Source organism: Ictidomys tridecemlineatus, chromosome 6, assembly GCF_052094955.1.
Source record: "Ictidomys tridecemlineatus isolate mIctTri1 chromosome 6, mIctTri1.hap1, whole genome shotgun sequence".
NCBI lineage: Eukaryota > Metazoa > Chordata > Mammalia > Rodentia > Sciuridae > Ictidomys > Ictidomys tridecemlineatus.
The window spans coordinates 97101651-97115478 of NC_135482.1; the positions used below are offsets into that span (position 1 = coordinate 97101651).

Genomic DNA, 13828 nt, shown 5'->3' on the forward strand with positions numbered 1-13828 from the left:
CCCATGAGTCAAAATAGTTCATAGATTTCCATTCAGGTACTGTATGCTTTCTTTCTTTCCATATTTTCCATTATTTTTAATTTTTGCTCTACCCATTGGTTAACTTCAAGTAAAATATATTTTAGGTTTGCTATTTCTGCATAGTCAAGTCAGCTGTGGAAACTCACGGTTGAATTTTTAAACTTTTAGTTATGTTTCTGCATTGTTCTCTTAATTTTATTATTTACCTATGTGTGTTTTCTTGATCTTCTTTGAGATTCTTTAAAATGATTCTTTTGAATTCTCTTTTAGGGAATTTGCAGATCTCCATTTTGGGGTTGGTTATTAGAGTTTTATTAGTTAACCTTTGCTGATATTCTATTTGCCTGATTCTTCATTATCCATATATTCTTGCACTTATGTCTGCATTTGAAAGAGCAGACACCTCTTTTAGTCTTTACAATCTGTTTTGACAGCTTAATGACTTCTGTTTTGTTTCTGAGATGGTGAAATTATCTCCAAGATAACAGTCAAACAAGGTTGGAGATTCTGTGTCTACCTTGGCATCCATGGTTGGTGGGCCTGTTACTAGGTCTCTAATGGACATGGATTCTGTCCCATCTCAGACTCTGTCTAGTACATTGGTTTACAGGACTAGTGCTGGCATGATAGTCTGTCTCAGGGTGTACATATGGTGGGCCTATTACTAGGTGTGTGATATTGTGACTTTTGGGGAAGGCCTCCATTGTCATTGGGTGGGTTACTGGGTGGGCAACACTGTCCTGGTCCACAGCTAAGAGGGGATGGAATGGAGTCCCAGGGCTTTGTCAGTGTCTATAGTTGAGACCAAGTTTTTCATGCTTTGGGTTCATGAACATTCTATTATTTATTTGATGAGTAACTGGCTAGGGAGGATTTCGTACAAGTCGCAGTCGAGAAGGACTTGAACTGAATTACAGGGGCATTTAAAGATCCACAGCAAGACCAAATTCAGCAGGTCAGATCATAGTTACTGCTGGTGACCATGTCTAATTCAGGTCCCTGTGGGGTGGGACTGTTCCCAAGCTACAGTGGAGGGGTGGAATTTTGATTAAATGCCTTATTAATATGTCTTCTGTTACTATGGCAAAATTCAAGAGGATGTTTAATACATAAGGTAAGGAGGTTTATGTTGTTCCATGGATCTAGAAGCTAGGAAAGTGCCAGCAACTCGTCTTCTGATGAAAGACACATGCTCCTCCAGAGTGTATGTACGGAATAAAGGGGTCATATGGTGAGAGAACAAGCAGAGAGTGAGTCAAAGAAGTGAAACTCACTTTTTTTTTTAAGTTTCAGAAATTTATTTATTTATTTTATGTGGTGCCAAGAATCGAACCCAGTGTTTCACATGTGCTAGGCAAGTGCTGTACCACTAAGCCACAACCCCAACCTGTGAAACTCACTTCCTAAACAACTTATTCTTATGCCAACTAATCCTGCCACACAAGTACCACATTAACTCCTTCATGATGGGAGAGACTCAATGAGCCAATCACCTCTCAAATGTCCCACTCCTCTCAACACTGTTACATTGGCAACAAAATTTCAGAGTGAGTCTTGGCAAGCACCAATCATAGCAGGGTCTATTTCTGATGTCAGCAAGCCTGTTCTGGGAATATAAATGGGTATATCTCCTAGTAGGTTCCCGAGGGAACAGGACGGATCCCAGACTGAAGCTGATAGGGGCCAGAGTGAGGGTGCATGGTGGTTCCATGGTCTGAGCTGGGACTGATGTCAATCAACCTGTCTTTCAAGGTTCTAATGAGTATGACTCCTTCCAGGTCCCTTGGTAGATGGTTTTGGTAGCAGGACCAAAGCCTGATAGGTTGTAACTGAACTCAAAGGGGATGAGGCTATTTCTGGGTCTAGAGTGGGGACCTCTTTCAGCAAATCCCCCACCTGGGTGTGAGTATACCCTCTTAAAGCACTCCTCCTTGATCTTGGTCTTCAATAGAGTTTTCAAACTCCTACCTGAATTCCAAGGCATTTCATCTATGGGTGGCTGCAAAATTATTGTTTCTCTGGTGGGATTTGAACAAAGGACTCCCATTCTGCTAACTTGTTGATGTTACCTTTTAGGGGAAATTTTTTAAAATTTACTTTTCTAGATTTTAACTTCAATTTTGTCACTTACAACTAATTATACCTATTAAAACCGACAGTTTTGATTGAGAATAAGTGAAATATTTTAACCTCAGGCATGCTGATATAGCTCAACATTAGATAATATTTTACCCATCTAAATATATTTATTTTTATCAAGGAAATTCTTAAGATTAAAATATTGAAAACCTAAACTGGAAAGAATGGTGTACATCTGTAATGCCTGTAATTACAGCTACACAGAGGGCTGAGGCAGGAAGATTGCAAGTTGAAGACCAGCTTGGCCATACTTAGTGAGACCTTTCTCAACAAAACAAAAGACTGGAAGGTAGCTCAGTGGGAGAGTGCTTGCCTAGAATGTGTGAAGCTTGGTTCTAGCCCCAGGACACCCCCCCCCAAAAAAAGAAATAAGGAATAATAATAAAATAAAATGCAGAAGTTTAAAGAACTCAAGCAGAGAAAATGAGTTCAGCACTAGTATTTTACAGAAGTTGAAAGTGAAGTAATTGCTCAGAATAATTAGTGAGAATATATATATAGAGAGAGAGAATATATATATTCTATTGAAATGTTATGAGTTTTGTAATTTTTTTCCATTATAATATAAATGATAAAAAAAAATTGAGGAAAAGAAGTCCGTGATGAGACACATACCTAGTATAAATGAGGTCCTAGACCCCACCATCAGAAATCAAAAAGCAATATGAAACAATGCCCCCCAAAACATAAAAGCAAAAGCAAATAAATAAAAAGATATAATTCTAAGATTCAGAAGCCTAATATTTAAAAAGAAATTAAAATCTAAGATTCTCTTAAGAAAATGTTTGTGTTTAAAATGTAAACCAATTAAGTGCACGAGTGGTTAGAATTCTATCCTTCCAGATCTTATAGAATATGTAAACAAGTTTTTAGAGGCACTTGGAAATGGAGAAACTAAATGACACACTTAGAAGTCCCTATTGTTCTTCAACAGAAGCCCAGTGTCCTATATTCTGGAGTTGGGTGATGAGATAAATTAATTTCAAAATAGCCTGTGTGTGAGAATTTCCTGTTCAACCTTAAGTGACACATTGATGAGAAATCTTCTTTTTCCATTCTTGACTCACTCTGAGCCTTCAGAGGGCAATCTGTGAAGATCATAGATATTGTTTGTTCTTATCCTGGACTTAGGTCATTCAATTTCACCTTTTCTTACTCAGCAATGGCAGACCTCCTTATGTGAGTAACCAGGTCTTCCCACTAAAGGATGCATGACTTTCTGGCAATACAAGGTATGTTTGCTACTCTTTGTCTCTGATAGCCCACCTCAGATAGAGGGGGGTTGCAAATACTAGACATGCTGCACCTGAAGTACAAGTCATAGACAATAAGATCAAAGTACAGCATCCATGTCTTAAATTGGTTGAGGAAAATTCTTACAATATGAAATACATTGGAGGATTTCTTAAAGGTTTCTAATTATTGCCTAATTAATCAAGTGCGTCCACATGTATTGGGGTTTGTTAATCAATATGATTTAAAATGAAACCCAGGGGCATCGAAACAATAGACCATTAATTTTTTAATATTATAATAAGTAAGCTTTGGATATTTGAAAAATAATATTAATTTATATTTAGCTCAGCCATTATAGAGTCTTAACAGAAATTTCTATGAACGGTGAAAGCCAAATGTAAGTCATCAGATACTTACTTAGATCGTAAATAACTGTAGTTTATGCTTTCAATAAAAATCCGTATGAGCTAGCTTAAACCAACTACTAAACTTAATAAAGACTTCTAAACAATTAATCAATAAATATATATCAAACTGATATATAAGATCCTTGTATAAAGGTTTCTTATACATGGCATAGCTGAGATGATTCATAAACAATGACATAGCAATTATAACTTAAATAGTAGTTTAAATAGCTAACATTTATGGAAAATTTTAAGTGCCAGATTGTGTTAAGTGTTTTACATGCATTATATTTTATATATTCATATTTGAATTTTAGAAGCGTAAACTTGGTTATTGGTAATTATAAAATCATTTTATCTGCATTATTCTAATTACTTATACAACTAAAGTAACCCTCACTGATTTTCATGACCATAGACTATCTGGAAGTTTCAACTTACAATGAAAGCTCTATACTTTATCATTTCATGATCTCATAGCCAATTATTTTCATAAAATAAGTATTAAAATTACTTTTGCAGCCTTTTCAATGCTGTTTATGTCATGTATATGTTTATAATGTCAGAGAACATTTTTCAACACACAATATCCTTAATTTTTAGTAATTTCAAAATAACTTCTCAATTATTCAAAATAAGACTATTTAATACTTCTAATCCATTTTAATAAATACATATAAGCCACTAAATAAAGGTAGGACAGTGCAAGAAATTAAGATGTGTCTACTTTTCAATTCTCTGTTTAAACAGTTTTAAACCTCATTGGATGTCAATTTATCATAAAGTCAACATATAGTTTCTTCTATTACAGCATTGTGATCTTTCATGCTAATGTTATTCTTCATGATCTTAAATTATTTCTGTGGAAACCAACTTTATTAAAGATATCCTTATTCATAAGCATCTTAATTTGTCACTAATTTATTGTTTGATGCCTCACCAATAATATTTTGTCAAAAGTAGAGGATCCTTAAAATATTACCTAATTTAACCATAAGTTTTAATGTTTAATTCTCTAGGGAAAGATTTACCATCTTCAAAAGCAAAGTGAGCACCAACACTTGCTCCTCACCCCGCCCACTGACTGCATTAAGGGTCTCATCACCACATATGCCATAAGTTAAGCACAATTATCAGAGTACGGTCCTTGACATCAACTCAGCTGCAGAAATGAGTAATCAAGGAGTGATTTACACAGAACTGAATCTTGGCAAGAACCCAAAGAAGCAACGAAGAAAATATAAGGACATTAAAAGCTCCATTTCAGTAACTGAGGAGGAAATAACCTATGCAGATTTAAATCTTCAAAATTCTTCTCAAGAACATCCAGGGAATGACAAGGACAACCACTGCAAAGGTAAAATTTGTGATCAATCCTCAGTGTCTGGCTGTTCTAGGATGTGTAGTTGGGATGCAGATGTGTGGGTAGGAAGTAGGGAACTCTCATATTTGTGAGGATAGGAGTTCTAACTTGAGCCGTTACTCTATTTTAAAATATGAAGACTAGCTTTTGTCACATTGTTGAAGTTTCTAGTCCTTGATAAAGAACATCTGGAGCATTGTGTTCACTGAAAATGTGATGGTGTATTCTAAAGACAGATTACAGTGGTAGATGTGAAATTGGGTCCAAGTTTATCTTTACGATTCCCAGTGTATGGGGTTTCTCTTGCATGTAAACCTTCTGAACAGCTATCTGCATCCTCCTTTCTCCGTGCTACCATTTCTCCTCTGCAGAGTTTCCATCACCTCCAGAGAAGCTCATTGCTGGGATCCTGGGAATCACCTGCTTTGTTTTAATGGTCACTGTGGTGGTGATGATTACAGTTGTTATTCCATGTAAGAATATTTTTGGAAGATTATAAGGGAAGTTTTCACTAATCATTGGAAGGTCCTCTATATATTTCATTTCAGGGAACAGAACTTTCCTTTTAATATTTAGACTAAATGTGAAGTGGTTATTCTGAATTTTTCAAAAATATAACTGAAGGATTGCAGTAAGTATTTTAAATTATGTTTATCTACTGTGATTTTGTAACTCAAAAACATACATTAGGAGACTGGGAAGTTTCACTGAGAAATATAAGTTGTGTTCTGAAAGTGGTTATGCTAAATATTGTACTGAAAGAAATAGTGATGTTAGGTTTTCATTGAAATAATATTTTTCTTTATTGATTTTCTTTTAAAAATCAATTTGAGTCTATATTATTTTCATTCTAAGTAATACATATATTTTACACTAAGAAACTAAAATGATTATGATGTATTTGGATATTAATTTTTATAAGACCTATTTTAATTTTTCTAGCTACTGTATTACAGGAGGAGAATAATTCTTCCCTGATAGGAACCCAGAAAGGTACATAATGATTTTCAAAGTTCTGATATATTTGTATATATTATGTTTTTCTATGTGACTAAAGCCATGCAAAGATGGTCATCAATTTCTTGGGGAAAAATACATCTAGAAAAATTGGCACTAAATTCCCATAAATAAAGATTATAGGAGGACATTTCTTTTTGTCCAGACAATAAGATTAAATTCCAATTTAAAATAACTATATAATCTTTTGGCCTAATGGCTCCAATTTCCTAATTTTGGTATATTACATGGCATAAACTAATTTTATATTCTAGAAAAAGAAGTGTTCAGTGATCTTTAAGAGTCTCATGTGAGGTTTTTCTCTTTGTTTGCTTTCTATGGGCACATCCATGGGATGAGAGGCTGGTCCTTTTCCGTGTTTGTGTATATAAGTATATTTTTGGTTTAATATGTAACAGCCCAAGGGGTACATAGGTATGTTGTATACATTTTTATGTACACAAATATGTAAATTCATTTTAATTTTAAAAAATTTACCTCATTTCTGAATAAAAATTCATGAAAATCTTCCTTCAGCATATCATTGTAGACGTTGTCCAAAGGAATGGTTAACATATTCGAATAACTGTTACTACATTAGCATAGAAAAAGTGACTTGGAATGAGAGTTTGGTGTCCTGTGCTTCTAAGAACTCTAATCTGCTTTATATAGACAATGAAGAAGAGATGGTAAGGTTTTAAATGTTTCATTCTGTTAAAAGCTTTTTCATAGGCAATATTATATTTATAGAATTCATTCATATTCTTGTACATATTTGCCAGGTATTTACAAGTCTGAATAATATTTCATTATTTGGCTTTGTGATTTTATCTTTATTTGTATGCTTTAATATACATTTGTGTATTTCCTTTTTATGAAAAGTCATGCTCATAAAAATTTTATCCTTTCATTCTGAAATAAACTCTACTATTTAATTTTATTTCACATAAAGAAAACTAAACATCTCTTGATTGTGCAGATTGTTTGCAAAGTTACTAGACTGAGGTAATTACAGTCAGATCACTACATAAAAAGGTTCCAATTCCTACCTGTCCCACCCTTGCATATGTGCTCAACATTCTGGCTCCTGCCTAAACTACTATCTTGGCTTCTGCTATGATAAATTAGCTTTGCCTGTTTTTGAACTTTACATGAATGCAATCATAACTATGCATTTTTTTCCCGTTTCAATCTTATATGGTATTTGGATGATTTATCCATCTTATTACATTTACCTGTAGTTTTCTAATTTTCACTACTGTATTATGTGGATATAACATTTAAAAATCCTTTCCAATATCAGATCTCTGGATGGGAGCGATGAGTCTCATGCCCTCAGGGACAAACAGACTTCCAAGCTGGAGCATTTATACTCATGGAATTCCTTTTTCTGAATCCCTTCACGCTGTTGATGGGTATTCTGAAAGATCATCTTCACCAATGGTTTCTACTGTGTCAGGTCCTGCTAGTGGGAGTCCCTTTCACACAGAGGAGCTTATAAGAGCCACCTCATATTGCTAGGTTGGGTAAGGAGCCAGCATGCAAGGGGCACTTTCTTCTTTTGGATAAGGGATTTAAGTATTAGGGTCCTTTGTGGTTCCCTAATACTACAGTGCCAAACCATTTTTACCTCTTCCTTTCCATCTTTCAGAATTCTTTTTTGCTCCTGTCTTTCACTAATCCCATAATTTATAGTTATATTATCATGTAGCAGCAGAGAGACACAAATCAATGCCATCTTCACCGAACTGTCAGCATTTCACAAATACAGAAACAGATAACAGTAGAGACTTTAAAAAATGGTGTGGTGCATAGAACACCTGATTTTTGGCTTCCATGTAATTTATTTCTTCAGTGGAAACCCTTAATTTCCTTCTAAAACTTATACTCCGAGGAACATAGTGGAAAAATACATTGATTTAATTAGTCACAGCCTCTGGAGAATTAAATATATAGTATCTGGAAACTTATTTAAATTCTTGCTATGTTTATTTTGTTAACATGTGTAACAGAATACATGAATCACAGTATTCCTTATTCACAGAAACAACATGTGGTTATTAAATATTTAATTTTAAAGTTCAAAAAATGTTCAATTATGAACATTTATGCAAGGTTTTCAACAATACAAAAAGTGGGTTTATTGTTTATCCAATTAATTGGTTGGGAACATTAAGGTACTATGACATAATGTACTATTTTTAAAAGTAATGAAACCTTTCACACTGATTATTTAAATAAAAATTCTGTTTTCTGGCAGTCTTTTCTACATTCCCTCTCACTTCTGTCATGGGTTGGAGTCTTTCGTAAGAGCAAGGATCATCCATGGGAATTGATAAATGGCTCAACTTCCAAATTAAAGTAAGCTTTTTTTAAAAAAAAAATTATGCTACATCTAAAAAAATTATGTTCAAAAGAATAGTATTAATAATTTGACTTATAAACATGTAAAAAATATTGCAAATTAGTGAAATGTTGACATAAATATTAAAGAATGGATTGTCTTTATAATTACTAGCTTTTACTAAAATTATATGAAAATGTCATCCATTTATTGTTTTTTACAATTACATGAAAATGCTTTCACTTAATATATTTTTTTCTATAAAATATAACTGAATTCTGCACTTTTCATCATTACAGGGTAAAGGAATCATCAGATGATGAACGTAACTGTGCTATGCTGTACTCATCTGAGCTTAAATCAGACAGTTGCGTATCTTCGAATACATACAATTGTAAACATAAGCTTTAACATTAATATACCTAAATCTGAAGTCTGTCAGGTAATTTTGTATTTTATGAGTGGAAATAATATTAAGATTGCTTTAGTCTTAGAATGGAATTATATCATTTGTTTTAATAACAAAAATTTTCAAAAACAATTATTGAATTCTATTATATGCCAAAAATAAAAATAATAATTTGTGTCTGTCTTTTTTTACTCAATATTGTATTCATGACATTCAACCTTTATAAAGATTCCATGTTACCTGAGTCCATTTCTGTGAAATGCCAAAAACAGACAAACCTGTGGAAACAGTGTGGATTAGTGGTTACCGAGGGCTAAGATTATGACGCAATGGAACATGACCACTACTAAGTATGTGTTTTTTTTTTTCGGAGTGATGGAAATTGTTTAGATTTCTGATAGCAGTGATGATTGTAGCTATGTGCATATTCTAAAAATCACTGATTTATAGAATTTAACAGTATGAATTTTATGCTGGGTGCTTCAATGATGCTGTTAAAACATTTTTTCCAGTATTATCTTTGAGATTGCATTGACTCAGGTAAAGTTTAGTCATCCTTATAATATTGACTTTTCTAGTAAATATCATGCTATGTCCTTCAACATATTAGGGTTATTTAATTTTTCTTGATCACATGTTCTTTTGATATTAGTCTTACAGAAATTTAAGTATTCGCAATAATGGTTTTGTAAATGACATACTTATTTTTAAATGTAAATTGATTTTAGTAATTTTTGTTGCTGCAAATAAAATTATAATTGATGTTTGCATGTTGATCTTACATCCAATGCCTTCACTGATTTTATGTATTAATGCTATCATCCAAATTTAGATTATTATGTATTTTCTCTGTAAACTACTGCTTTATATATAAATAATCACACTTCTATTTTCTTCCCAAGTGCAATTACTTTTCCTGACTTGCTTCACTGGCTAGAATTTGATTTTCAAGGTTCTATTTACATTATGTGTATCATTTCCTACTCTATAAAAAAATTTCAACATTTCATCTGATTTATGAATTTTTATCACAACTTCTCCAATAGATACAGTTCTGTAATATTCTTATTTTTCTATTAGACTTTGTTATCAAGTGATTTTTTTATTATTATTTTTTGTATCAATTGGAATGATGTTTTTTCTGTATGGTGTTTAGGAAAAAATTACCTATATCTTTCTAAAATATTAAATAATCTTGAATTTATGAAATAAAATTGGTGTTAGTGGACCATGAACTGAATCTCTCAAACTATGAGCCAAAATAAATATTTCCTCTTCCAAGTAATTTTTGCCAGGTGTTTCATAATGAAATATGTCCATGATGAAAGCTGACCGACTCATGATACCATATGTATTTGTAGAATTAGTCTTTAGAATGGTTTATATAACAGATTAAATTTATTTAATAAATTTATTTAATATATAGTTTTGCTCAGCTATTTGTTATACGAAAATTTTAAGTAGGTATTTTGTAGGAATTTTCTATTTCCTATAGATGTTAAAATATATTCTTACATGAGGATGGAAACTCTGCTTATTTATGCAATCCAAATGAGTAATATGTTTTTTTCCCATCCTTTCACTTTCAGTTTGTGAATGTCTTTGCCTATGAAATGAATCTCTTGGAGAGTGTTCATTGTTGGATTTTTTTTCACTTATTCTAATTTGTCATATATGACAGCAGAATGCATTTCAATTCATATTACACATATAGAGCACAATTTTTCATGTCTCTGGTGTACACAAAGTAGTCACACCATTCGTGTCTTTATACGGGTACTGTCCATCTCATTCCACTGTCTTTTCTACATTCATGCCTCTTCCTTTCCCTTACCTCCCCTTTGCCCTATCTAAAGTTCACCTGTTCCTCACATGGCCCTTCATCCCCATTATGAATCAGCAGAAAACATATCAGCGAAAACATTTGGCATTTGGTTTTGGGGATTGGCTTACTTCACTTAGGATTCATTCATTTACCTGCAAATGCCATGATTTTAATCTCTTGTACTGTTGAATAATATTCCATTGTGTATATATATTACATTTTCTTTATCCATTCATCTACTGAAGGGCTTCTAGGCTGGCTCCACAGTTTAGGTATTGTGAATTGTGCTGCTATAAACACTGATGTGGCTGTGTCCCTGTAGTAGTATACCTTTGGGTATAGATGGAGGAGAGGAATAGCTGGGTCAAATGATTGTTCCATTCTCAGTTTTCCAAGGAATCTGCATACTGCTTTCCAAATTGGCTGTACCAATTTGCAGTCCCACCAGCAATGTATTATGAGTGTGCCTTTCCCCCCACATCCTCGCCAACACTTATTGTTGTTTGTCTTCATAATAGCTGTCATTCTGACTGGAGTGAGATGAAATCTTAGAGGAGTTTTGATTTGCATTTCTCTAATTGCTAGAGATGTTGAATATTTGTTGATTGATTACTTCTGAGAAGTGTCTGTTCAGTTCCTTAGCTGATTTATTGATTGGATTATTATTATTTATTTTTGGTGTTAAGTTTTTTGAGTTCTTTATATATCCTAGAGATTAGTGCTATATCTGATGTGTGTGTAGTAAAAATGTACTCCCATTCTGTAGGCTCTCTATTCACCTCACTGATTGTTTCTTTTGCTGAGAAGAAGCTTGTCAGTTTAAATTCATCCCATTTATTGATTCTTAATTTTATTTCTTGCACTATAGGAGTCTTGTTAAGGAAGTCAGGGCCTAATCCTCTTTTTCTTCTATTAGTTGCAGGGTCTCTGGTCTAATTTCTACATCCTTGATCCACTTTGAGTTGAGTTTTGTGCCTGGTGAGAGATAGGGGCTTACTTTCATTTTGTTGCATAGGATTTTCAGTTTTCCCAGCACTGTGATGAAGAGGTTATCTTTTCTCTAATATATGTTTTTGGTGCCTTGTCTAGTATGAGATAACTGTATTTATGTGAAGGGGCTTGTTTTTAATCCAATCTGCCAATCTATGTCTTTTGATTGATGAATTTAGGCCATAAGCATTCGAGTTGATGTGATTTGTATTTCTGGTCATTTTGGTTTATTTCTGGTTTTTAATTTGAATTAGTTTCTCCTTTGATTGACTATTCTTTTAGTGTAGTTCCTCCCTTTGCTGGTTTTCACTTTTTTTTTTTTTCATTTTATCCTCATGGAATATTTGGTTTAGAATGTTCTGTAGTGTAGGCTTTCTAGTTGTGAATTCTTTTTAACTTGGTTTATCATGGAAGATATTTATTTCATCTTCAAATCTGAAGCAATTTTTCTGGATATTAAATTCTTGGTTGGCATCCATTTCTTTCAGAGCTTGATATATGTTATTTCATGATTCCTAGCTTTGAAGGCCTGGGTTGAGAAATCTGCTGAAATCCGAATTGGTTTCCCCCTATATATAATTTGATATTTTTCTCTCTGGCCTTTAGGATTCAATTCTTATTCTGCATGTTAGTGATTCTCAATATAATGCAACTCTGTGGCTGGTCTATTGCCAGCTTTCTTTATCCAAGGTCCAATTCTAGGGTTAATTATACTTTTCCTGCCTATGCCTCAAATCTTGCACTCTTTGCTTATTAACAAATGTGTGAAGCTGTTAAAAAATTCTTATTATGGTTTTAATATGTTTAATATCTATAAAACCATAATAGTATTCTCATTTTTAATTCAGACATAAAGTATTTAGACATTTCCAAATCTTTTCTTCAACAATGTTTTGTCAATTTTATTATGTCTTTTCAATGAAAGTACCTTTGATTTTATTGATCTTTGCTACTGTAATTTTGTTTTCATGATTTTATACTATTTATTATTTCTACTTTCTGGTTCATTTGTGTTTAATTTTAGCTTTTCTCTTTTTAGTTTCTTATAACACATGCTCAAAATTCAATTTCTTTTCTTTCTTCTTAATATTGCCTTTAAATCAATTTTGAAAGAAAAGTTTTTCTGATTATATTTTTTTTGTAATTCATATAAAAATTGTGAACATTCATTGTGATCATCTCCTCCTCATCATCCTCTTCTTCCTCCTCCTACTCCTCCTTCTTCTTTTTCTCTTTTCCCCCTTTGATACTAGGAATTGAACCCAGAGGCACTTTATCTCTAAACTAAATCCTCAGTTCTTTTTTAAAAATTTGAAACAGAGTCTCACTAATTTGCTTAGGGTATCATTAAGTTTCTGAAACTGGCCTTGAATTTGCAATCTTTCTGTCTCAACCTCCCAAGATGCTAGGATTATAGGCATGTGCCATTGTACCTGGCTCACTGTGATTTTTTTTTAGCCCATAAACTACTTAGAAATGTATTGCTGAATTAAAAACCATATATAAAATTTTTGGTTATTGGCTTCTTTTTTAGGTAAACAGTACTTAGAATTTTCTGTGAGGCTGAAATGCTCTATTATCTGAATGTTGTTAATATGACTGAGAAATTGATTTTTAAATTTTATTTATTTTTGATTTGAATTCCTATATTTCAAGAATCTGCTGGAAAAACTTGACTAGTGTCTTCTGCATTGGGAGCATAGTTCCATATATTTTTATGTTACTATCCTTAGAAACTTGACAAAATGATGTATTTGGAAAGATTTCATGGGAATTTAAAACATGATTATTTTATGTTAGTATAAAGTCCATAGCTATGTGCATATGCATATTTTATTTGTTTATTTTATTTTTTAGAGACTGATATATCTCATATGATAAGCAGAAATAGAAAAGTTTTAAATACTCATTAATTATTTTTTTGGCTTTTCAGTTCTTTTTAATCCTATGTCAAACTTGTTAGTTTAGGATGCATGCATTATTTTTAAAAGTTAATTGGATAACGAATCTTCCACTTTAAATTATGCTTCTTCACTTCTAATGATTTTTCCCTAATATTATGATAGTTCATTAATTCTCAACAAATTTCTTTTGGTTT

The 13828-nt window shown here is 32.7% G+C and overlaps 1 protein-coding gene across 1 annotated transcript; it reads left to right on the forward strand.

The window, feature by feature from the left end:
- Window positions 1–3247: 3247 nt before the first annotated feature.
- Window positions 3248–9557, forward strand: LOC101975957 (NKG2-A/NKG2-B type II integral membrane protein). The gene is made up of 7 exons (XM_005341802.3): window positions 3248–3392; window positions 4823–5160; window positions 5538–5639; window positions 6109–6159; window positions 6700–6851; window positions 8423–8523; window positions 8806–9557. The coding sequence occupies exons 2-7, from the start codon at window positions 4974–4976 to the stop codon at window positions 8915–8917; spliced, it is 705 nt and encodes a 234-aa protein (XP_005341859.1). The 5' UTR covers window positions 3248–3392; window positions 4823–4973; the 3' UTR covers window positions 8918–9557.
- Window positions 9558–13828: the final 4271 nt, after the last annotated feature.

Coding starts and splice junctions, on each gene's coding strand:
- LOC101975957 (XM_005341802.3), top strand. CDS start 4,974: ATGAGTAATCAAGGAGTGATTTACACAGAACTGAATCTTGGCAAGAAC. Junction 5,161..5,537: donor CAAGGACAACCACTGCAAAG/GTAAAATTTGTG, acceptor TCTCCTCTGCAG/AGTTTCCATCACCTCCAGAG. Junction 6,160..6,699: donor CCTGATAGGAACCCAGAAAG/GTACATAATGAT, acceptor ATCTTCCTTCAG/CATATCATTGTAGACGTTGT.